Source organism: Syngnathus floridae, chromosome 6, assembly GCF_059516105.1.
Source record: "Syngnathus floridae isolate MCC-2025c chromosome 6, RoL_Sflo_1.0, whole genome shotgun sequence".
In the NCBI taxonomy this organism is placed as follows: Eukaryota; Metazoa; Chordata; class Actinopteri; order Syngnathiformes; family Syngnathidae; genus Syngnathus; species Syngnathus floridae.
The window spans coordinates 14284602-14308611 of record NC_142418.1 but is presented as its reverse complement, the minus strand read 5'-3'; the positions used below and the strand labels follow the sequence as shown (position 1 = coordinate 14308611).

Genomic DNA, 24010 nt, shown 5'->3' with positions numbered 1-24010 from the left:
ATTCTGTTCTATGAAACTCACATGTGGAGTGGAGTCGAACCTCAATCGTAAGGACTGTGGCAGACTAGTCCACTGTACTGAGACGTTTTCATTTGTTTTCGTTTAACTTCATCAAATGCTCTCGCAAGCAATTAAAGGCCAACGGGGCTCACGTGGACCGTCCCTGGTTGTAAACAATGACCACGTTGGGAGGGGGGGGGGTAATCGTTGAGCAGACAATGTTCCCTCCAGATGCCTCAATCTTAAAAGCAGCATTTTTTTTTTCCATGTCTCTGACGAACGTCAACTTGCGCAAGTTTGCTGCAAAACGATTACTCTGGTCTTTTTAAAAAAAAAAAAAAAGAAATAAAAGTGGGAAAACAGCTCCCGACTGGGAAGAGGAGGAGCCATTCTTGAGATGCCAGGAGGATAAATACTTGTTTCCTTAAAGTGGGGGGAATTAAAGAAAGACAACCACGAGAAGTTGTTTATGACTTTGAAACAAGCATGACCTCATCCAAGAAAAAAAACAGGCCTGCTGATTACCTCGGCAACAAGTTGTGCAACGAGGGCTGATTAAATAAAAACATCTAAAGAGGGTTGTAATGAAGTTTAAAGCTGGACAAACATGAGCGCTTCCTGTTGGGCTTGACTGGGCCCTTATCTGTGGAGCACATTGCCGGTCCGGCATGAAGTGGCGTCCACCTAAGAGAATCGCTTGACCTCGCTGCCGATTCTTAGTTATCCAGGAAAAAAGTAAACGCAGCTTTAAATTATATATCTAAGCTGTGCGGAATGCTATAGAGGCATCTATTTTTTTTTATACATATATTTCATTCAGTAATTCTTTGGCATGCCACTAGAGGGCGCCAATGAACCACTAGTGCTACTGTAGCTTAATTCAAGGGTAAACTATCACAGCATCTGTTCATGGACACGACAGGATTTGTTCACACTTATTAACAATTGAATCCATTTCTACCTTGTTGCTAACCAAAACAGCAGCACCTTCCAAAGGATGAAAACAGTCACACAATGCCTGTTTTAAGTGAGTTCAATGATCTTATCGAGATAACAAGTCACATTCCAGCAGTGTTGTGCCTGTCCTGGTTTACATTCAGGGCTATGCAACTTCCTGCTTCTCAGTCCTTTTAATTGTGGTTTTCAAGCCCAACTTTTCCTTGATTGCAATAAACCAAATAGTGATATTTTTATTTTTTCTTTACTCAAATGTTCAAACAACAACAAAATTAATTGAACATACTCTGACATGCAGCTGTTAGATGGGGGTGGGATTGCAAGACGCCCCCCTCACCCACACACACACAAACACACCCGAGGCCATATGTGGTGGTCAGGAGGTCAATAAAATAACACACTTGCGCAGCCAACAGCGAAGCAAAGAAAAGACCATTCAGAGAGAGCACAGCACTCAGACACCCCCCCACACACACACAAACTTGCACTCAGACAGCTGGAGGTGAGATAAGTGACTGTTGCACAATAGAACGGGTTATCATTTTACTATTGTTTATTTATATTATTTTGTTATTATTTTAGTTGCAATGCCTTAGCTTCCCTGTTGATTCTTCACTTTAAGTCACCTAGCATAGCATTTAAATATGTTTTTGCATTTTCCAGCCACAGGGTTTAAGTGAAGTCAAAAACTAAATTGCGCCAATGGTGTAATGGTAACAACGGCCAGAGGCCAACAACCACCAACATCTGGCTTTTGTCCACAAAAGCTTGATTGCCGCTTTCATTATGTCTTAAAGGCCAAAAGCAACATTGTCGCTGGCTGACCGCAGTCATGCTAACTCGCTGCTAGCACACAACACATGGTACTCAATTTTGTGTTTAAAAAAAACACACCTGATTTTCTTCATCTCTGTTGTCGTCATCACATCTCAGACGGACCGCAAGAATGACATCATCAGGGTGGACCCCAGTCACCCCTTTTTGGACATTCTTTGCGGGGTTGTCATAATCTTTTGCATGCAGCTGATGAGCTGGACTTCTCCCTACAGCAAACACAGAAAGATGTTGCATCAGGAGAACATTTGCACCATGTTGATGTTGGACACGCCGCAACGTGATCCTGGGAAGCGTCCGAGGTGGTCCGAGATGTCACGCCGCGGGGTGAGACGGTGGCCCGATACCCACAAAGATGCCGACGCGGCGAGTTATTTTAAGCGTGAGCGTCCTTGGGGAAATTGGCTCCAGAGCTGTCAGGCCTCCGCTGCTTTTCATCACGGCTGTACAATTTCCCCATATGAAGTCATTGAGCGGAAAAACACATTGGCTTCTCATCCAGAAACTTGACAACAAGCATTCAAGCAGACATATTGCCGACTTTGTTTTGCAGTTTAAAACATTACCCAGGTGTTTTAATAATACAACTGAGAGTCTTTTGTCATAATATCCCAAGGACGGACACCATTTAAACGTGACTGAGGTGGCGGGCCTGTCTCAAGCAAGTGCGCCGATGCGCTAACGTTACCTAACACGCTAACAAAAATTTCAGTGTGGCAGAAAAATAGCAGAAAACTGAGTAATTAGTAAGTATTAGCAAATATTTATAGTAATATTTTAAACTCATCTTACAACCCGGATATTAGTATTTGTGTGGTTCCAAATAAACTGAATTTATCGTTAAACGGCCTTATGCTAACCACATGTAGCATGTAAGTGGACGAGACTTTTTTTAATTTTGATTCTTTTTTTTTTTTAAACACACATTCACACACTCACATGCGGGAATCGAACTTACAGTGTCGGCACACGAGACGAAACAGTTGATTTTCCCATTCAACACTCTGCTTTGTGATTAGCATGTCGTCTGTTAGCTTGTTGCGTTCAGTAGTTTCTCGAACATTCTTCCTGGTCTACAACCAATCAGCGATGAGGGCAATGTAACAATTTGTCGTGGTTCATTTTGGTTCACTTAAGAGTTTTAAACTCATGAGCTGTGATGGGGGAAAAAAGAAACAGACATGTTTATGTACGGATGAACTGATGCGAAGCAGAAAAAGCAGACATCGCTATCTGTCATCTTTGAAGATTGCACTGACCATTTGTTAACATGAAAGACGTTCCACTTTGGGCGCCACATTTGTTCTGGCCACATCCTTACGAAATACTAGTGAAAGAAATATGAAGACAAAAACATTGCAGCTATCACCAAAATGTAACATTGAAGGTGATTACGAGGTCACGCCCGCCTCCATTAAATTTATCATTTTACTTTACCTCAAGGAATTGCAGTTTTGTTTGGCTGTTGTCTTTGTGGTCCTTTCGACACTCTGCGAGCGTTAGCCAACGAGAAGAACGCGCACTTGCCAAGAAAGTCCGTCTTTGTGTATCAGCGAACTCAAAGCAGAGCGGGAGGATCGTCTTCCCTGCCAAAAGTGCGCTTGTTTTGATTGTTTTTAGCCCAAAGGCAAAGCCTGCCTGCTTCCTGCTGATGCGAAGAAAAATTTTGTGTCGCTCTGGTTTTGTTTCAAGTTGAACTCTTTCGAGCATTCGCTTCGTAACGATGAATTAATGACATTATGCCCAAAATCCTGCCACTGTTTGGCTTTATCCACAGGTGCTTCTCATCAACTGAACCGCCATGTAAACAGGCTCCACCGACACTGACAACCAATCAAATGAAGGCAGACGCTCAAATGGCCGCCATTTTTGTGACGCCACCAACCACGTCCAATCGCCATTTATCGCTCAAAATGTGACGTATGGAGACGACGTAGAAAAAACTTGGCAAATTAATGTAAACTATATACTACATATTTTTATAAATTTTGATCGTATTTACATATGCACAAACAATATTATGATAGTAAAAAATAAAATAAACGAGGAAAAAAATCACTTGTGAAATTGAATGTAAAGAACTGTTTTTTTGTATTCTTTTTTTTTTCTCTCAATTATACTCTTCCGTACTAATAGAATCAGAGTGAAATTAGAAACTTCATTCGACCGCGACCTGCTCATCTCCTCTTGCGCGTAATTCAAGCAGGTCAATAAATAAGCTTAAACGCTAAAGTAGAGATTTGTCAAAATATACTCCTGAGTAAAATCAACAAAACTGACAGAGTGATCCAACACATAAATGCGCATGTTGCGTGCAAGCAGCGTACACGGCGTCTTTTCACCCCCGTGGACAAGATCGAGGTAGTTTGCGAAATCAGAAGATCTTCCGATAAGTGCTGAGTCACCAGAGAGGTTGTTCAGAGGACAATGTCCCACTCGGAAGAAACACCACTCGTCTGCCAGAACCATCCAGTTTCCATGACCGTGCGCGCACGCGCGTTCCCGTCCCAAAACTCTCTAAAAAACAAATGAATGCAGAGTCATTTACCAAGCAAAAGAAAGAAGAAGAAAGAAATTCCAAGTATGCCTTTCACCATCTGTTCCTGGACACACTCAAATAAGAGAAAGAGAAGGAGGTCAGAGGTCAAGTCCATGTCACTGAGGTCTACACAAAAGAAGTTGCACGGAGCGCTTCGGTGACGACTTTTTTATCTTCTAACTCAACGATGCAGACCCAGCGTCTGCCTTTTCTTCACTCAACATTTTGATGTTTTGTTACAAACTTCCTCCAGCGGCCGTCCTTGATGGCTTTGGCAGGTGCCCTCGCAGCGAGGACGCAATCCAACACTTCTTCCCTTCGGAAGGACTCGCTCAGACGAGGGAACACTCAAACGCTGCCGACCACCTCAAGCGTCCAAAGGTATGCGGCGATACCATCCATCATTCATCTCATTCGGGTCACCAAGGCCCATCCAACTTTTTGTCCTCCACCCTACGGTATTTCTTCCGCTGCCCTTTTCCACTTGATGACATTTCCTTCTGTGAGTTTAAAAATGAGGTCATTGCCACTTCTCGTGTTACATCCCACAAAGTGCGAGAACCTGAAACGCGTTGCCGGGATTGAAGGTTGAGTGTCTTCGAGTGCACGGGATGATTTGAAGAGGAAATCAAGTCTATTAGTTTGTTCTAGGCTCATATTGAACAAGCATTTTTTAAGATTTATATTCTGCTTAAGAATTGTTTATTTTAGGAAGAAATGTTATACAAAGTTTTTAGGGGAGTTCGACGAGGAGGAATGGATCGGCCTTCTCACAGCAGCTGGATGAAGCAGCTAACAAATTTGTTCTTGAAAAATTACAAATGTATTTTGTCAAATTATACATTTCATCTCAACATAGTAACTTTTATGGAAATTTTAGAATTTAGCACAATTGCTACTTTTTTTAAAAAATAAATTAAAATGTATTATTTCAATTAAAACTTTTTTTTTTTGCCTTTGTCATGATAAATTTTGCCGCAAATTTTGGAGCAATGGCAAGCTTGCTGAGGCTTAATGACAAAATCAGACCAACATTCTTTTTTTTATTATTATTATTATTTTTATTTAAAGCCTCTATGTCCCCTTCCCTTGAATCGAGTGGATGACATTTATAACATCCTGTAAACTCTCAAGGTCAACACATCTACATCATTTTTTTATGCGTTTTATTTCAAAGGGAATTTTCATTTACTAAAATTTTTGTCCTCCTTTTTCAGAGCCTGCCTGCACATTTTTCTTCACAGACAAGGACAGATTCAATTACAAAAGCAGAGAGAGAAATGAGCCCTGCAATTGAAGAAAGAAAAAAAAAAAGAGAAAGACGTCGGAAAATTCGGACTTGTGGGAGAAACTGCCAGACAGACATGGTCAGAGTATTAAAAAAACACACGGCAACATTTGGAGCCACAATGGCATGTGTTCACTTTAGGAAGCTGAATCGCTGCTTTTGGGAATGTCATGATAACAAAACAAGCACAGCGGAATGTAAATCAGACACAAAAATCTTCATTTGTGTCAGAGCCATAAAAAGCATTCACACGTCACAATTGTGGATGTAAAATAACAAACACACTGACGATTTAAAAACGTCAATTATCTTTTTTTAATCGTACAAAAAGTGACATTTTTGGTCACATCATAAAAAAAAATCAGTACCTGTTCTTGCTTAGAATCCCTAAAAAATTCAGCTTTTGTTTATTTCCCGCTAGCATTGCAAAAATTGCTAAATTAGTCAATGGACAGCCCGCTATTACAAAAATTGTTTGATACCTCATTTTTTCAGACCATTACCAGCACGGGTTTTCATTCTTTGAGTACTCACTGATACCGAGTACCGATACCTCAAAATTTCATTTAACACAATGAAAAAACATTGTAAACAAAATTTCTTTCAACCACTTAAGATGATTTGCCGATGTGTCAGAGTGCTGCGTTGTAGCGCCAACTACAGCCGAGGAGGACTGACTGCAATGTAGATTTTCTTTTCCTTAAGTATCGGTGGTCGGTATCGGCAGCCTCCGCGAGTACTGGATAGCTAAAAGTAAGGCTGGTCTGTCCTGCTAGCAAAACGTGGCATGGCCTACTTTGCGCCATAATACAACTGACTAACGTCTAACGTACGTTTCGGCCACACGGTGCGCTTTGGTTCAGTTCAACAATTAGCATGATTTCATGTGTGTGGTTAAAAATTGTGTAAGGTAGCAAAAATAATTTGGGGTAATTTACCCTCCAGCTGCTAACCACAGTGGTGTGATCTTCAAAATCCACAGATTTTTTTTTTCCAACCGTTCTAAACTTGGTGGACATGCGACTTTAAGGCACTTCAGCAACATTAGGATGCTCACTGGGAAACGGAAATGATGCTGACAGTTTAAGACATTCTTGTGTTTTTTTGTTTTGTTTTTTTAAGAGAAGGGGACTGAACCCGTTTGATGGCTTTAGTTTCAAGGAATGGCTAAGAAATTTCAAACCTACACGTTACGTCCTACCTTAAATTATGTCAAATAAACAAATCGCTGCGGCGCCGTCGTCCGTGACGTGATCAGTCTGGAGTTGGGAGCATCTTTGCGTTTGTCGTCCTTAGAGACAGTCGTACATGCGCAGCGTACGCTCCAGTTGTTGCACCACGCGCTGGTAGAAGGCAATCTGCTCCTTGAGGTACGCCTGCATCATGTCCTTGAAGTCCACCTCCCGCTGCCGGTGGAAGTGGCTCATCTCGGCCTGCAGAGCGAAGCCCACCGTCCGGCAGCGCTTCCGGATGCCGTCCGCCTCGTCCTGGTCCATCTTGCCCTCGTCTGTCATTCGCTGGCTCTCCTTCACCTTGGCAAAGGCACCTGAAACCAAAAGAAAAAAAAAACATAAAATAAAAAGTAAAATAACAATACAGTTTTGCACTTATAATAATATATAATAATCTCTTCTATTTTTGTTGCTCAGGGTGGCCATAAGAAAAAAAAAACACAAAATAAAAATAAAATAACAATACAGTTTAGCACTTATAATAATAATAAATAATAAATATTGAATAATAAATAAAATGTCTTCTATTTTTGTTGCTGAGAGCAACTGTGCAAAATTCTGCATACATTGTTGCGTACAATTGACTGTTGTGAATAAGTGGAGCGAGGGGGGACCAAGCACTCGCTACTTTTTGTCTCACTACATAGCAAACGTCTGAGGGCAAGTTGGAACCATGCTGGCCCAGACGTCCATGACGTCACTTTTCCACGGGCACCATCCATCTGATTGTTCCAGCCTGTCTGAACGCTCCAGCATTAACACACGCGCACAAAAAAAAACGGAATATTTCAAATTTTCACATGGTTGATGTCTTTGGCGAGCTGGGACATGCCCGCGGTCGCCGGGGTAACGACATCTCGAGTCGACGTTGGGGCCCGGAATTTGCGCGGAATTCCTGGCAAGCGTGTGGGAAAGCACAGAGAGAGGAGACGGTGGTGATGACCTACATTCAGGCGCTCCTTTTTCCACATGAGAGGAGGATGTGCATCACCACGTAGCATGTAGCACATAGCATGGCTACCCACTTCAAGGAGTGCCTATGTCAGCATTTTCATCTCCTTTAGTTGTTCAAATTCAGTTTGTTTTGATTCATTTTTAGTTTCAATCTCTTTGTGGATAAAATGTCTCCCTAACAAGAAGTAAACAGCTGGAGAGCCTCGTTCTCCTCCAGTGTTCTTTTTGGACGCGTTTTATCGCACAGAATTTTTTAAAGGTCACCACAGCGGTGATTGGAAGTGGAAAATTGACCGACGAGGATAACACTTACGGCAAAGACGGTTTGAACTAATTTTGTTTGGTGAAAAAACTTCTTCTCGAAAAAACTTCGAGACAGTTCCACTTTTACTTTGAGAGAAGGTCACCTGCTCGGTGACTGGTTGTTTAGTGGCAGTCGTGTGACAGCTTAATGGCGGCGAGATAGTCTGCGAGGGATTAGCAAAACCTGGAGGGGGTTCAGGCCGCTTGTCTAAACAGCGGCCAAGCTCTTTACGGGCTGGCACGGCTACGCATGCGCGACGGGACAAGAAGAAGAAGAATGAGGACGCGCAGATTAACTGTGGCTACAATCCTGCGGGCGGCTGAACTCTGGCGTCTGCTCAACGTTCTTTTCCCACAAGCCTCAGAGGGCAGGAGGAATTCTGGGAGATTTGCTCTCCCCGTTTTCAAGCATCCACTTCGCACAAATGTGAGCTGACAACTGTATGATGGAGAAGAGCTCCAGCCAAAACGGGCCTTCATCCAATAGCTTAGCACTGTCGCTAAAATGTTTGCAGCAGCAATTGTTGCACAATTTTATCTTTTAAATCCAAGGCGCTGTTACGGAACACTGACTCAAAATAGTTGCGATTCTTTTGCTTCCCCCCGCCTCGCACAAGCCCAGAAAGGAAAACAAAAAGAGCTTCTCTCATCTCAGCACTGATCTCAAAGGGAAGTACAAGTCATCGCAGCTGCTACAAAATCCGTCCTTGGGTCATGTTTGGCAAATCATGAAAAAATATGCCACTAATCAAAAGTTGAATTCAGTTGAGGGAAATTGTTGGAGATTTCCAGCGGTCGTCAGGACGGGATTTGCAAAGCTGACCTCCCAAATGTTGGCGAAGCCAACAAACTTGCGTCATTTGAATGTCACATTAAAGTCGCTGACAAGCATCTACAAGGTTGGAGACGAGTCATCTGGAGGATGTCGTCATGGCAACTGCACGTATCAAAGCCACGTTGCCAAAATGGCCAAAAAGTAATCACAACATTTTATACGTCCCTGAAATCAGTCTGCTTTAAAGGGGCAGTCTTGTCTTGAACCATCTCGCTAATTTCCTTTAGCCCGTCTATGGTGTTTAACATGATACGTTAGCATAAAGCTAGGCAACTTTTTTTTTTTTTTTTAATAATGCGGTTTATAAACATACATCATCTTTAAAACATGCATTGTTTTACCTGGAGGGACAAAGATGTGCTTCCACTGTACTGAATACTGAATGGGCTGACTCAAGAAAAATATTTTATACTTTACACATGCCAACAAACCGCTGTGCAGCCAACAGCCAACTGATGAACATAAACAAACACAGATGCTCTCAGCTGCTACTTTCCACGTGTTCGTGACACAGCCAGCCTTTTTGACAGACATCAGCAAATTCAGCCAGCCTCCCTCAATAAAAAGCTCATCCAGTTCACACGCCACGCTCCAAATTTGGACCCATTTGGATTTTCCCTTTTAAAGTAGGACAGGGGAGCCTGGGGTCAGAAACGGCTTGTGAACTAGCATGCCAAGAAATTCTAAAAAAACACAATAACAACTACCGCTAGTCAAATTTGGTGGAGACCAGGTAAATTTTCCGTGTTATTTTCCTGCTTATCGCAGAGGATAAAGAATTCATGCCAGTCAGTATTTCAGGTGTTGTTATTGCTTGTTGTTATTTGAATACATATTGCAGTCCAAAAACGTAAAAAGAGTCTTTAATAGACAGTACTTTTCCCAGCCTGCATTGTCGCTTCTAACCAAAGTGTCTGCTGGATGTTTTGTCGCCCACATGGATGCGGTGACTCACTTCCCTTTAATGTCTGCTAGCCAAACAGGCCACGCCATTGCAAACATGGCTCCTTGTGTCACAAAAATGAACTCACAGGTGTGCTCCTTGTGCAATCCCACAAAGGTTTCAATGCCAACTGAACTGACTCTAAAACAACCATAATCTTCAAACTTTAAATTTACATCAAATCTTCTGTCAGATTTCAACACGCTAACGACAGCCAACTCGCTGACACACACATCACTCACCGGGCCAGGCCCTGCCTTTAAAAAAAGAACACCGGCAGCCACTGACACCAGTGTGGAACATGAGGAAGGCAACATTATATAATATTTTGCTATTTAAATATTCATATCCAATTTTTATCCCGATACTCGATAAATTGACGAGACGAGCAATGTGGTGAGGTTGCGAGTTCAAACTGATTGCGCATCATGTTACAGCGGCTGAAGACAAGAAGACTGTGTCGTTTTTGGAGAACCGCAGCTCTCGTGGCGCTGGATCAGAATCAAACGAGAGACGACGACAATAGAGAGACTGTTTGCGTAATAATGACGAGACTTCAATTTGGACAACGACCGGGCTTGTATACGCTAACATTGGTCTGACAAAAGCCATGAAGGCTTATTTTTTTGCACTCTGGTGCCCCGAGAGTATGTGAAGGGAGGGAGGGAGGGCCGAGCAAAGAGTTCTGGGAGACATCTGTGGTCTCCGTTGGTGTGAATCAGCAACGCAGTGGGCCAACATGCACAGGAATGTCACAGCATGTAGACGGACGGACAAATCGTGTGGGCCCAGATTTATGAGCAAACAACAGCCCAGTACAAAAAATATTTGCTCGCCAAAGTGGAATAAGCACAACAATAAAAGACACAAAGGAATCAGCGCAACAATAAAAGACACAAACGCAGGAAAAGCTCAAATTCATCCATCCCATTGACAACATGCTGTTTTTTTTTTTTTTGGTTTAACTGTTTGTTACGTTTATGAATAATTGGATCCACGTTACGAGACACGGCGCTGAAGTTTTCAGGAGCAAAACGTTATGTACCATTCCGAACAGTCGTCACTGTAAATAACTCCAGTGTGCGGGATCTTAAAACAATTAGGAACGGGACTTTTTGGGCTTGGTCCACTCTAGTGCCGTACTGTCAAATATTTGCTTCGGGGAAACACTGCGGGCGCCGTGGATACGCTAATGACGGGAACTGATGGTGAGTCGGAGACGCCCACTCAGCAGTCTTGTGTTTTGTTCAAAACCGAGCGAGGTTCCGGCTGATCCAGATATAGCATCCAATTCTTCTAAAAAGGCAAGTTCGAAAATCGGTGCTGATTACAATTGCATAATATTTCCTTCTGGAATTTTTTTTTCCCTCAAAAGTGGTAGTTTTCTGGTTATGTTGAGATTTCGACAAGGAAGGGCCTCTTACGTAACAGAGAAATCTCATCTCTCTGATACAATCCACCAAGAGACGGATCCGTTTCATCTTCCTTTGTGCTATTGAAACTTTTGAGAATTCCTTTTTGTTTCCGTCACGCCGCATCCCGGCGGCCATTTTGATCTAGTTGGGAATATGTGCCAGAGGTGGTGTCATAATATATTCAGGGAGCGAGACTCTCCGACAAAGCAGCAAGTGTGATACGGCGGCAGCGGCGGGGCGGCGGCGCCGATCACATCTGCACAAACAAAAAGCTCACAAGGTCCGTCATTCTGGAACAATGCGGCGCAATTAGCCCTCGCAATCCAATCCTCGCCCTCCTTCGACTTCACAAAGATGGATGAGAAGAAGCAGATGGAGAGCAGAATGGGTGAAAATTCCACACATTTTTCAAACTGTAAACTTTGCGTGGGAATTAACACGTTTGATCGAAACAAACAGGGTACTTTGAGCTGGAGTAAGAAAAAAAACATATTTCTGCTGGAATAGGCCGTCAAAATGTAGCAGGTTTACTTCCAATGGAAATGTACCGGAAATTTTGCCCTCATTTGAAATCCGAGAATGAGCAGGAAAAATAAAATAACCCGAAAGCCGAGTTCAACGTGCCGGACGCACGCCTGGGCTCTGACATAACCTGGAAGCTGCCTGCTCCCGAGAGACATCCAAAACTAAGAACACGTGGCTCACGCACATACGCACAACCATGCCAATCGTTTTAGTCCCGGCAGGGTCAGGTCCAAAAATGTTAAGTATAACCTATATATGATTTGATAAATAAAAAAATTGTTGGTACGCATCATGTTTTCGAAGCAGTTTTTTCAAATTGGATCCATATGTTGAGTTTCAAAATGGAACAAGTTGGCTTTGCTGAGTGACAGCCGAGGAGACGCTTATTGCCGACTGACATGTAAAATGCACAGGGAGCAGTTACAGCCTCTCGTTTAAAAGGTTGGCATTTTGCGGAGGGAAGTGGGTGGGGGAGGGGTGGGCAAGCCCATCTGTCATTCATAATGAAATCGCCAACAAGACCGGTTTTGTTTGTCGGTGAGGAGCAAAGTTTGAAACCAAAACCAAAAGTACGGGATGACACACAAACTTCACACATAGCTTGGAGCCAAGTACTAGAAAGAATGCAGAAGCTCAGAATTGTGAGACGGACGGGCTAATCGCGGGCCACTTAAATGGGTATGGTGGGCCAGATCTGGCCCCCGGGCCTTATGTTTGACACCGGATTTGCCAAATGTGAAGTTTTGAACATGTATTACCTTTTTGAAGATGAATAATGTCTGGGAAGTTGGCAAGCAGGCCTTGGTAGAGCGACAGCGTGTCCAGCATATGAAAGAGGTCGTACTTGGGCTGCTCGGCAAACAGCTCGCCGATGTTCTCGTAGGTGCGGCCGGTGTGCGAGATGGCGTTGTTGAGGGCCTCGGAGCTGTGCGGAGGGTCCAGCATGAACGACTGGCTGACGGACTGGAAAGAGTTGCCCAGTCGTTGGAATTCCTTCCTGAAGCCGCCCAGGTGCTTGCGAACCAGCTCCGAGGCGACGTGAGTGAGCTGCAAGACGCTGTCGTCCATCTTCTTGGCAAAGTTCTTGAAGGTGTCCACCCGTTCTTCCACGTCTTGAAGGTCCTGGTGCTCGTTGGGGATCTGAAGGGTGAGCATGAAGTGCGCCCCGACCATCTCGTCCTTCTCGGCCCGCCTCTTCCCCAGCTTCCATTGCTTGTCGTCGGCGCACATCAGAAAGTGCTCGAAGCCTTCGTACTGGGAGAGCACCGGGTGGCTGGTCATGTGGTTCATCCACAGGATCAGCCGCCGCTTGCGTTTCTCGATGAAGTCCTCCTCGAAACGTCCAGTGGCCTGCTTCTCCGGCAGGTGAGGCACGGAGATGACGGTGAACTTGTGCAACAAGCGGTTATAGAGCCAGTCAAAGTGCTTGTAGCGCCTGTACACGGGCCGAGCCGTGTGGCTCGGCGTCACGCGGTACGAGATGTATGTCTTGATGCCTTTGAACTTGGTCTGCTTGGTGGGGTCTTCGATGGAACAGGAGAAAGGCTGCGGGCTCTCCTTCCATCTAGGCCCCAGGGGGTTCATCTCGATGGTGTACGATTCAGCTATCTTGGCCATCATGGGCACGTCCCCCAATACAAAGGCCTCCACGCCGGATCGAACGAAGCTGGAGAAGCGGTTCAGATTACGGCCCACCATGCTGCCTTTCCTGCCGCTGGAGATGCTGTCCTGCCTTTCCATGGGCGGCTTAGCCCGGTAGTGCACGTTGGGGTTGTTGGACGGCGGGCTCTGACGCGGGTGACCGTTGGCCCCGGGGCTCCGGTCGATATCGGCGTCCTCCACCACGGTGGACGCGTCATCCCAGACGTCCCAGTCGTCATCGTCGTCGATATCGTAGTAAGTGGGTTGCGAGTTGAGGGTGGTGTTGGCGGTGGAGTTGAGATAATACGAATCGTTCCCCAAAGAACCCGCCGGGCTGATGGAGCAGTCGGTCACGTTGGAGTTGGAACGCGTGCGAATGACTTCCACGTAGGACGCCGGGAAGAGACCCCGCTCCCCTCGGCTGTTCTCCCCTTGGAACCATCCGTCCACTGAGTTCTCGTCAAAGATGATCAGTTCCTCATTCTCCTGGATGCTTATCTCCTCTTTGTTTTCACTTTGGAATGTGTAAAGGGCTTTGGCTTTCACCGACATCTTGACTTTGTCCAGATTGCTCAGTCACAAAACAATATGCCAAATAATCTACACGCACATGGTTTCTAGCAGCTGTATTGGAAACATCTAGAACACGAATGAATATTTCAACTCATCTCATATGACACGGATCAGGTGTGCAACGGCACTGTCAGTCAAAAGCTGTTTACTCAATTTATTCCTCGCACTTGAACTCTAATAAAAATACGATCCATGCACTCGTTAGTCTAAATCATGCAGTCATTTGCGTGCACCTCAACGCCCCCTTAAATGTACAGATTTCTACTTCCCTGTAACGATCAAGTCAGTTAAGAAACCGGTTTCACCAACCAGCTCCGGGAACAAAACTTTGCTTTTAATTATCCCAAAAAAATATGGTCCGGGCCCGCTCGTTTTTTCCCCCCACTTTGGTCACATTACGGATCCTGAAAACGGTCCCGGATGCAAATAATTCCAAACGAAAAGTGCACTTGGGTTGAGAGCGATGGTGTCCGTATACATTGTGAGGCGGAAGCTCCACATTTCCGTCCGTCCTTCCTTCAGACACAAAGTTGCTCCGTGAGTCCCGTAAGCAGGTTCCTGCGCATCTTCGCTCGATCCTTTGCAAAATCACAACAGTCGTTTCAGGCGAGCCGGTATTGTTTCTGTGGCTCAATTTCCTCGCAGCCTCGACACAAAGTAAGTCTTTCCATGACGTTGGACTGAGACAATTGGAGGCGAGTTCGCCTGCTCTCTTTCAAGGAGTCTTTCTATCCCTGAGAGAGAAGTGGGGGGAGGCTCAGGCTGCGGCTGGCTCACTGACGCCCTCAAGCTCGTAGAATGAAGTCATTGCAACAACACGACACCGGAGCTCGGAAGGGATGGCGCTCCAAAAACATAAATATAATTATCATTAAGTATTAATTATTATAATAATTATTATTGATAATTGGACTAAGTGGGCGTTTTCCTGATAATTGACAAATCCAAGAACTAAAAATGACAAACAATCAAACATGCCAAATAAAACTACTCAGAATTTCCAAATAAAATATGCACCACCGTCGTTGAAACACGTCCTGCACGTTCAGTACTGTAGAAATGAGTGAAGTGGGTGCAGTACCACATGTCCCCAGCAGACGGCAGACTCCCCATATGAAGCTAGTAGTCGTAATCTGTTTCGTTAAATTTTGTTTTAATTTCTACCAACAAAAACCGAATTCCTTAGACTTTCTCCAAGGTTATTCTGTGTAATTGACAGCTGAGTGATCCACCTAAAGAAAACATCATCAAAATAAATACTTAATAATCATCAACTCCAATCAGACAGGTTTATTTAAAAAACAAAATTTATTGTACTGTCATGAGCGAGTACAACATCATTCACACAAAAGTAGTCTCTCCTGCCACCCGTCGCCTCACATGGGGCAGTCGTAAATATGGATGGCTCGATCGTCACCGGCCGAGATAATTTTGGAGCCGTTGCTGTTGTACTTGACAGTCCACACCTGAGGAAAGTGCAATTATGCAACTCTCAATTTAATAAGAAATATGTCATGGAAAGAGAAAAACTCATTGTAAACAAAAATAGTGACTTACCTGGTCTTGGTGGTCGAAGAAGGTGTTGATGCACGCTCTGGAACTGGCGTCCCAAACTTTCACGCTCTTGTCTGAGGAGCTGAAGTGGTGGAAAAAGTTAGAGATGCAGCAGAGGAAATGGCGGGAAAGTCAATTAAGGGATTTATATTTTCAACTTCTTAAACCCTCACTTTAAGCCTGCTGAAGATGAAACGTTACCTGGAGACAAAGTGTGTGTTGTCTGGGGAGAAGGCCACGTTGAGCACCCAGGATCCGTGTCCGCTCAGCGTGCCTGCCAGATTGGCGTGTTGTCTAGGGAAAAAATAAAATAAATAATCTTCTTTTAAATGAGCTTTCCAGGGAATCATAACAAAAATGCCACGTGTGCGAAAAAAGGACATACACGTCGTAAATTTTGATATAGCCGTCGTCGGATGCCGTGACAAGCAGTTGGGAGTCCGGAGAGAAGGTAAGGGAGCGGATGGGCATGGCGTGCCCTAAAGGAGGAGGACGGAAGCCCCTTTAACATTTTGGCATCCATTTCAATCATTCTCACAATGTGCTCACGGGTTCCCCAAGGTAATTCAACCTGAGCCCACCTTCAAGCGTATGGAGGAGCTTTCCTGTGGCGATGTCAAAGATGTTGATGATGCCGTCGATGGCCCCGCTCGCCAAATATTTACCATCTGGGCTCTGAGAAAAAGACAAAATCAAACACGTCGAATCAAAATGCATCATGTTGCCTTTGCCTTACTTACGTAAGCGATGCTCAGGATGAATTTCCCTCGGGTGTCCAGAGAGTATTCCTTCTTGCCGCTTTCCACACCGAAGATGTTGACTTTGCCAAGGTGGCTTCCTGTGGCGATGTGCTTGGAGTCCGGCGAGAAGGCGACCGTCCAGGCGTCCACTAGAGCGGAAGCATATCACGTTACGTCATGAATTCAGCAGTCAAGCAGACAGGGACGAGTGAGTGGTGTTCCTCATGGATGCGTTCATGGTCCACTGGTCTCACCTGGTCCCGCATCCATAGACTTAATCTGTTTGCCGGACTCCAGGTCCCAGAGGCGGATGTGCGCGTCGAGCGAGCTGGACGCAGCGATGGCGGCATCGTGGCTGATGTCCACGGACACGATCCCCAGCTGGTGTCCCTCCAGCGTCCACTGCAGCTCCAGCTTCTCGTCCGACCTGCGTAGGTAACCTGACTGTTAGCTCGTGTTGTCTTTTTCTCTGGTGACATCCTCCAGGCAGGTTGGTTGTCCTTCTCTTGGCAGTGTGGTTCACTGATTTGACTCTGTTTTGGTGTTATTATTCCAGAAATGCCACTCGGCGACAGTATCGCTCCATAAGCAACATCCTGTTCACTCTTCATTCCATGTCCAATAAACGTCTTCAACTTTTTTCTTTTATTCATAACAATCATCAACTGCACTAATCACATCTGTGTTGCCAAGGTTACCTATCAATATAATCCATGCACAGACAACACACACACTAACCATTTCCACACTTTGACCAGATCGTCAAGGGAGCCGGTGACAATTGTTTCTGAAATGTCCGCCTCACTTTTACCCCACGCTGCTGTCCAGATTGCATCATCGTGTGCTAAAGGGAAGAAAATAATTGTTGAAATTAACTGGAGGCATATTGTTGCTCTACTATTAACTATAGTGCAATTAGTCTGGCTGGTACTCACCATGCTCCTGTTTAAAAAGGATGCTGTACTGAAATGAAAAGATACATTTGATCATTCTAGGGGTTGTTTAACCAATGTGAAAATATTGGATGAAATATTGCATACTTGAGTACTCATTTTTCTTTTGCAGCGGCACAGCCAGCTTAACAACAGCAACCTAAACAAACACATTGAAAATGTAGTGATTGAATTAAGAATGCCAAACTGTGTAGGAAAATGTAAACAAAGACTATAGCTTCTCACTATTTTGATGCTAATGCTAACTCCAAAACGATATAAGCCCGCTTGTTGCTTCACAAGCGGGGAGTTGTCTAGTACTTGACTTAAAACGTGAATTGTAATGCGCGTCCACGTACCTTAAAAACCCTCTCAAAGGTTTTGAATGAATTCGTACGAACTCAAGTGGAATTACACGCGAGGCGCCATGACAACATTACGCTGGGGGGGGGCGACCACTTCCGTGTCTTCTTCTTCGTGTCTGTTGGCGCTTGGTGAGTGAGTCAACTTGCTCACTGTTGCCCCTATCGGCAGTACAGGATAATGTTTGCGCAACGTTCGGATTCAGTTCAGAGCAACTGAGTCATTTTGGTCGGTTGAGAGCAGAGATGCAGACAGTATCTTCTCTAAGCTAAAAGATTTGATGTGTTTTTCTAAAAAAAAAAAAAAAAAGTAATGTATTTATTTATTTGTAGATTGTCAGGCCACTGAGACCCACAACTTGACACAACACAAAAAGACCCTCCGCTATAATAACTAATGAAACTTAACATATTGTAGTTGCTACCATGTAAGATTTTAGCCATCTTTATTGTTTCTCTTTCTATTCCTTGTATGTCCTCTCATCCTTGAAAATTAGTACTTGCCCTCAATGATCTTTTGAGATTGGAATATTTTGGTAGAGGCAAGCCTCTGCAGAGGAGGAGGAGGAGGAGGGTGAGAAAGAGTGACAGGGGAGGAGAGAAAGTGAGAGAGAGAGAGAGAGAGAGAGAGCGAGCGAGGGGAAGGCAGTATGAATGGAAGAGGTTCTCCCTGGCATTCACTGCGCCTCAGTCAGCAGACATGGCCAACTTCGCCGGCACCTGGAAGATGAAGAGGAGCGAGAATTTCGACGAACTTCTCAAAGCTTTAGGTGAGTCCACCTTCCTCTTCCTCCATTCCCACATCGCTGTGCAAGCCTCACATCCATCACGCAAAAAAAGCCAAAAGACACAAATCGGCACACTGTTGTTCTTTTGGGAATGCACGGCAGACTTGGGAACAACACGGCATTGTTCAGAGAGGATCCCTGGGAAAGGACGGCGAGATGTTGAGGATGCTGAGACCGATGGATGTGTAACGGCAGATGTCGGATTCCAAATGTGCCATATTGTTCACGTTGAAGCCTTTTAAGTAGGCCACGCATATGCATCGTCTTCACCCTTTAACGGTTTTAAGCGGCGAGTGTGCCGCGTTAAGTGGGTCATTCAATTGTTTTTTGTGTTGCGGTGGCGAGGGGGAACGACGGTGGCGAAGGGATGGGTGGGGGGGGGGTGAACCCAAATGTTGGGAACCTCCAGTCGGGCACAAGCCGTTTGTTCGTATACGGCCCTCCAAAAGATTTGGAACGGCGGTTGTCGATTCCTTTGTTTTTGTTGACATTTGGCTTTCGGATGAAAACTTCTTTTTTTCAATTAGTTTGGATGCTTGTTTTTCTGTCATTACAAAACAAAATGCTTTTTTAGACGTGAGAATTATGGAGCCGTTCCAAGAAACAAGCCCGAGCCGCAACCCGACCTCCGCCATGCTGTTGGCTTTGACTCATCGTGTCCGTCTTGTTCCCTGGACCGGATTGCACCCTGGGTAACCTCCCGGTGGCTGCACCATTAGAAAGATGCTGATGGGAAGTGGCGGCTCCCTCTGCACTGGAATCCACTTGAGTGACCCCCTGCCCACCTTTTAGCAACAAGCAGAAGAGTGATGGGCCGCAGCAAATGTCGGGCGATGACTGAAGCCGACTTGCTGGGAGCACCAAAACAAACGTGTTGTTATGACGACGGGCCGGTCAAGTTGAATGATCTCGAGGTGCAGCTGTTTGTTGGCACAAAAAGCAGCCGAGAGTTCATTTTGGATTAGACGAGCTCTTCTTTTGCATCTGGCAAAAAAAAAAGCCTCCATTGTTGTGCACTTGCTCTTGCTGGGATTCATGAAAGAGTTCAAGTCGTTACAGCGACTATCAAACACAAACATGAAAGTTCGATCAGACATTTTGATTTGCTTCCCTGACCGGTAATCGAACCCAGGCCGCGGCGGTGAAAACGCCGAATCCTAACCACTAGACCACCAGGGACATAAACCTTCATGTTGTCATGGAGACTTCAACATAGTCCAACAGCCATGATCCTGGACATCAGAAAGCATAAAGTCCTCAGGTGCACCATCGGCCACAAATTGCAATAGCAACCTCCTCAAACATCTCGACAAATACGTAAGATCCACACGCAGCGTTTCTACTTGGACTCAGATTTGTCTCGCTCCCTCCTCAGGCGTGAACGCCATGCTGAGGAAGGTGGCGGTGGCGGCCGCTTCCAACCCCCACGTGGAGATCCGGCAAGACGGCGAGAAGTTCTACATTAAGACCTCCACCACCGTGCGCACCACCGAGATCAACTTCCACATCGGCGAGGAGTTTGACGAGGAGACGGTGGATGGAAGAAAGTGCAAGGTGAATATCTTTGACGTTTAGAATTGTCAATGGCACTGAATGAGTTAAGTGGCGGGCTTTGGATTGGGGTCAGGGTTCAATTTTTTTTTTTTTTTTTAGAAATCAGAAAAGCTTCCTTTTTTTTGGAGGACCCGTGAAAACAGACAATATGGTTCTAAAATGGGCACTTAAAACCACTTTGACAGACTTTCTGTATCTTTTCAGGCACGGCTTCTCGAGGTTTTTTTTGTTTTCCGCCTCGTGATAAAAATGCCAACCAAGAGGGCTGAATTCTTTTTTTTCTTCAATCTCGTGAGCACTATTGAGTCATTCACAACACATTGGTGAGCATAGGAAAACCTTGAGAACGCCAATGCATTCACCCGAAGAATGACAACGAGGCAATTTCCATTTCACGCTCGGGATGAAGACTCTGACAAAGTTGTGGTCCTCCGAGTTCAAGGCTTGAAGACCACTAACTGCTTTTGAGGGATGGCGAGCTCCCGGTAGCCTCGTCCTATTGGTATCGCCCTCACGTCCGTCCGCGTGGATCAAAGGGCGTCGTGATCCTTAAGATGGATGGGAATTTATCTGCAGGCCCCGAGGGCGGATCGTGATGAGCTCTTGAAGTGAATTCGGATTTTTTTTTTTCCCGCCCTCTCACCAATGAACAAAATGATTCTCACGTTTAAAGGGGGCAACACGGCAGTCGAGTCACCAAATGGGGACGCAAGATAGCACTAGCCAAAAACAACATTGTAAGAAAATTAAGCTAGTTTAGCCAGCGCCACCTGCTGATACTGATGGGGCACTAACCATCGTAGTATTTTTTTTCCCACAGTGCTGTGTTTTGGGACAGGGAGGGCAGATGTGACCTATTTTGGGGACAGCGTGGTGCCCTTTCCGCGGCATTCTGGGTACTGGGCCTGCCACCCCAATCTGCGTGTTGTCTCTGACCGACCCGAGGAGCCATTGTCATAGCTCATTTGTCATGTTTTGTTTTTGTCTCAGTGCCTGGTTTGGATATACAAAGGTAGCAAGCAAGAAGCACTTTGTGTGGCATTGCAAAAAAAATAATTAAATTTGGCAGAGACCTCACCGCTCCGCATTCCCACACAAGTCAGGCGGGATTACTTTGCTCCTTCACGGAATTCTCTGCGGGGGACAACACTTGAATATATCTCAACATGTCAAGCATGATAAATTCTCTAAATATTTGTTGTAATACTCTTGGTATCTATGTTGTTCCAGCAGAAACTGTATAAGAACAGGGGACCTAAAATACTTCCCTGTGGTACACCTCATGCGTTACAGGTCTTCTCTGAGAGAAGAAGTATTTCATAGGATTAAAATTGTTAACTGAATAAAATAAGGCAACATAGTCGAACTGTGAGAAAGCATTGGGGTAGGCTTTCGGGCATATGTTAGAAAAAAAATCCCAAAGTAAGCAGACAGGAAATGAGAAGCTTGTAGATTTAGCTCGCTTGTCCTTATAAAAACTACAAAAGCAATGCATTCAAGTCTTGCGGGGGAAAAAACGAACCACAAACTTTTTCACCATGATGTCAGACATCTGGATGGCAAAAAAAAGTTGTTTTGTTGTTATTTTCAGTTCAACCATCTTCCTGCTTTTTCTTACAGAGTCTTGCCACCTGGGAGTCGGATACTAAGATCAGCTGTAAGCAGACTTTGGTGGACGGGGATGGACCAAAAACTTTCTGGACCCGAGAACTCAACGGCGATGAGTTAACGCTCGTGAGTTAACAGCAATTAATTTTGCGTAGCCTTAACCTTCTCGGTAATCATCTGCTGTGAAAGAAACCTTTGAAGGCAATCCGTTGAGGTTAATTGCCAACATCGGATAAAAGATTGGATTTTCTGGTCTTACTGAAAGATTCCTAAGAGATTCCCTCCTCAGAAAGAAAACATTCCCAAGATTTGGAAAGACGTGAAAGCTCAAAAACAAGAGACAACCATGTCCTGTTTGTAGTTCGATTAAGATCCTTGGAAGACCATTTGGGGGATGAGTCCAAGATTTTTTCAAATGTTCCCACCCTCGGACTTCTTGTTTTCTCGGATGCTTGGAGATGAACTTTTAAGGCAGTGGGCTTTTTAGTTAGGGGAAGCATCCTTGGTGGTCATCACCTCTGAGTGATAAAAGCAAAAATGTGCAACTCAACCTCCTCAAGGGAAGCCAAATAATTTCGCTCTGACGGACATCGATTATTTCAGCTCTTCTCATCCCGGCCAAATCTGACAAGCACTGAAGGTTACCTTCCCACCCGAGCTTGATGCGGCAAGAGTACAAAAAGAAAAAAAATATATAATAATTAAAAAAGAAATATTTTGGTTGAAAAAAATGTGACAAAAAAAGCGAAATCATTTTAGCAAAAATAACTATATAAAATATGTATGACAAAAATAGTAATTTTTTGAAAATGATCCTCCCAAAAAACAACAGGCAGCAGCTTTGGAAGCATTGCTAACAACTAGCCGATTGTGTGAGCGCACAAAGTGGGCCACATTTGCATACAATTTGCATTTTGCTTCTGATTTGTCCACATTGAAAGCCGCTCAATGAGAAAAGACTAGCAAGGATTTGTACTGATGGTTCTTCAAAATGTCAATTTCATGTGTTTCTATATTTCACAGGTTTTCGGGGCCGATGACGTGTTGTGCACTCGCATTTACGTGCGGGAATGAAGCGCCGGAATGCGGCAGAAGACTCACACGGGACCACAGTTTAAATCCCAACATGCCGAGTTGCAGTCCTCCACAAAAGTAGTCACGCTCTCACTCTCTTTCTTAACAATCACAAGGAACAATAAAATCTGGATGGAAAATACACACACAAAAAACATGTCTGACCCTTTGTGCTGCTGATTAGCTTAGCAGCAAAGCTAACAATGTTGACGTATACGTGAAACACTGCTACGGGTTCTTCTCTGCCAGGTTGGACCACCGAGTGGGCTTCTGGACAAATAGTTCCCGGCCGCCTTTAGAAGCCTGCCTCCTAATAAATGATTCTTTTGGGGGGAAACGTACCCCCGCCCGCAGGTGCACCCCACAAAAGCTCAAGAGCAAATGTGTCTCTTTGGCTGCCAACTTTTTCTTTTCAGAGCTTTGGCCGCCACTCGGGGGTCCCCTCAGCCCTTTGGACAAATGGGTTCCGTCACTGACGTTTCACCCGCTTATCCCCACACAGAATGATTTTCTTCCTCGGTGCACCGCCGCGCCTGTGGGAAGCAAAGAGGCCGGGGACTCAGAGAGGCACCCTGAGGCGCGCCGCACGCCGCAGAGTCAATTGAAGCATGAGCCCGCGGTCGGGATGGCAGCGGCTCAATGAGGGCATTCTTTTGTTTTGTCGTGCCGGGCAAAGGGGGCCCCGCCACCCTCCTCCCGAGCTCTTGCCATCTTTTCAGGAGGGCATGGAACAGCGGGGCCACGGTGGGTACACTGGGTCATAGACTCAGTGCTTTGATGTAAGGAAACAGAAAAGGCCAAAAAGCCTTTATCAGAATCAAAGTTGCTCTCTATTGACAATTATTTACAAAAAAAAAAGAATGTTTTTATAATCGGACGTTTGTCCTCTAAAAACTCCTCGCAGAATATCTTCCTGGTCTTGCTCAGATTCTAATGACAGCACGCAAAAAGAGAAAGGTCACATTCTGCCGTGTGTGTGTGTAGCTGTCACATTGAATATGCTAGCGTGCTTTATGGTTTCAACATCCCAGAGGAATTACCTTTTAAGATGCACTTAACCAACACCTGCAGAGGTCAGAGCTTTGCTGTGTACAATTTAAGGTTTTATGGCCACAGCTGGACTCACTAAGAGGGTAGTTTTATGAAGAAATTTAAAAAAACAACTTTGATACAGTACAACAATTTAACAAATAGCAATGCACGCATGAAATGCAGAGCGTAGAAGGCAGGAAAGAATATGAACACGTTGAAGAGGAGACAGAGAAACGGCGCCCTCTGCTGGATATGAACGGAATAACTACTTACAAAATAAAAACGCCATCAAACAGTGATGACGTCAACTGCTGGCATCGATTGTTG

General features: G+C 44.8%; 4 protein-coding genes and 1 non-coding gene across 13 annotated transcripts in view; 1 reads left to right on the top strand and 4 right to left on the bottom strand.

Annotated features, from left to right (window-relative positions):
• Window positions 1-3616, bottom strand: part of lingo1a (leucine rich repeat and Ig domain containing 1a) — a 163661-nt gene extending 160045 nt beyond the window's left edge. For all 8 annotated transcript variants that reach the window (XM_088378019.1, XM_088378021.1, XM_088378026.1 and 5 more), the window contains exons 1-4: window positions 3229-3616; window positions 3051-3118; window positions 2750-2945; window positions 1852-2000 (exon numbers count right to left, since the gene is read on the bottom strand). The gene's annotated coding sequence lies outside the window, so the exon portion shown is untranslated. The remainder of the gene's footprint in view (window positions 1-1851; window positions 2001-2749; window positions 2946-3050; window positions 3119-3228) is intronic.
• A 1863-nt stretch (window positions 3617-5479) lies between these two features.
• snx33 (sorting nexin 33) lies at window positions 5480-14796 on the bottom strand. The gene is made up of 2 exons (XM_088377758.1): window positions 12584-14796; window positions 5480-7164 (listed from the first exon to the last, which is right to left on the bottom strand). The coding sequence occupies exons 1-2, from the start codon at window positions 14016-14018 to the stop codon at window positions 6911-6913; spliced, it is 1689 nt and encodes a 562-aa protein (XP_088233884.1). The 5' UTR covers window positions 14019-14796; the 3' UTR covers window positions 5480-6910.
• A 532-nt stretch (window positions 14797-15328) lies between these two features.
• On the bottom strand, window positions 15329-17779 carry skic8 (SKI8 subunit of superkiller complex). 2 transcript variants are annotated; one of them, XM_088377759.1, is made up of 11 exons: window positions 17625-17779; window positions 17374-17425; window positions 17269-17296; window positions 17072-17177; window positions 16588-16760; window positions 16334-16482; window positions 16175-16268; window positions 15979-16072; window positions 15795-15887; window positions 15597-15675; window positions 15329-15505 (listed from the first exon to the last, which is right to left on the bottom strand). In XM_088377759.1, exons 2-11 carry the CDS (start codon window positions 17383-17385, stop codon window positions 15416-15418), a joined length of 918 nt encoding a protein of 305 aa, XP_088233885.1. In that variant the 5' UTR covers window positions 17386-17425; window positions 17625-17779; the 3' UTR covers window positions 15329-15415. The 2 variants fall into 2 exon arrangements, with proteins under 2 accessions (XP_088233885.1, XP_088233887.1); XM_088377761.1 differs by having other exon boundaries at window positions 17374-17438; window positions 17625-17748.
• A 464-nt stretch (window positions 17780-18243) lies between these two features.
• crabp1a (cellular retinoic acid binding protein 1a) lies at window positions 18244-22815 on the top strand. Its single transcript, XM_088377762.1, has 4 exons — window positions 18244-18397; window positions 19791-19969; window positions 21590-21703; window positions 22601-22815. The coding sequence occupies exons 1-4, from the start codon at window positions 18328-18330 to the stop codon at window positions 22649-22651; spliced, it is 414 nt and encodes a 137-aa protein (XP_088233888.1). The 5' UTR covers window positions 18244-18327; the 3' UTR covers window positions 22652-22815.
• On the bottom strand, window positions 19523-19594 carry trnae-uuc (transfer RNA glutamic acid (anticodon UUC)). Its single transcript has one exon. It is a non-coding gene; the product is annotated as a tRNA-Glu (tRNA).
• Window positions 22816-24010: the final 1195 nt, after the last annotated feature.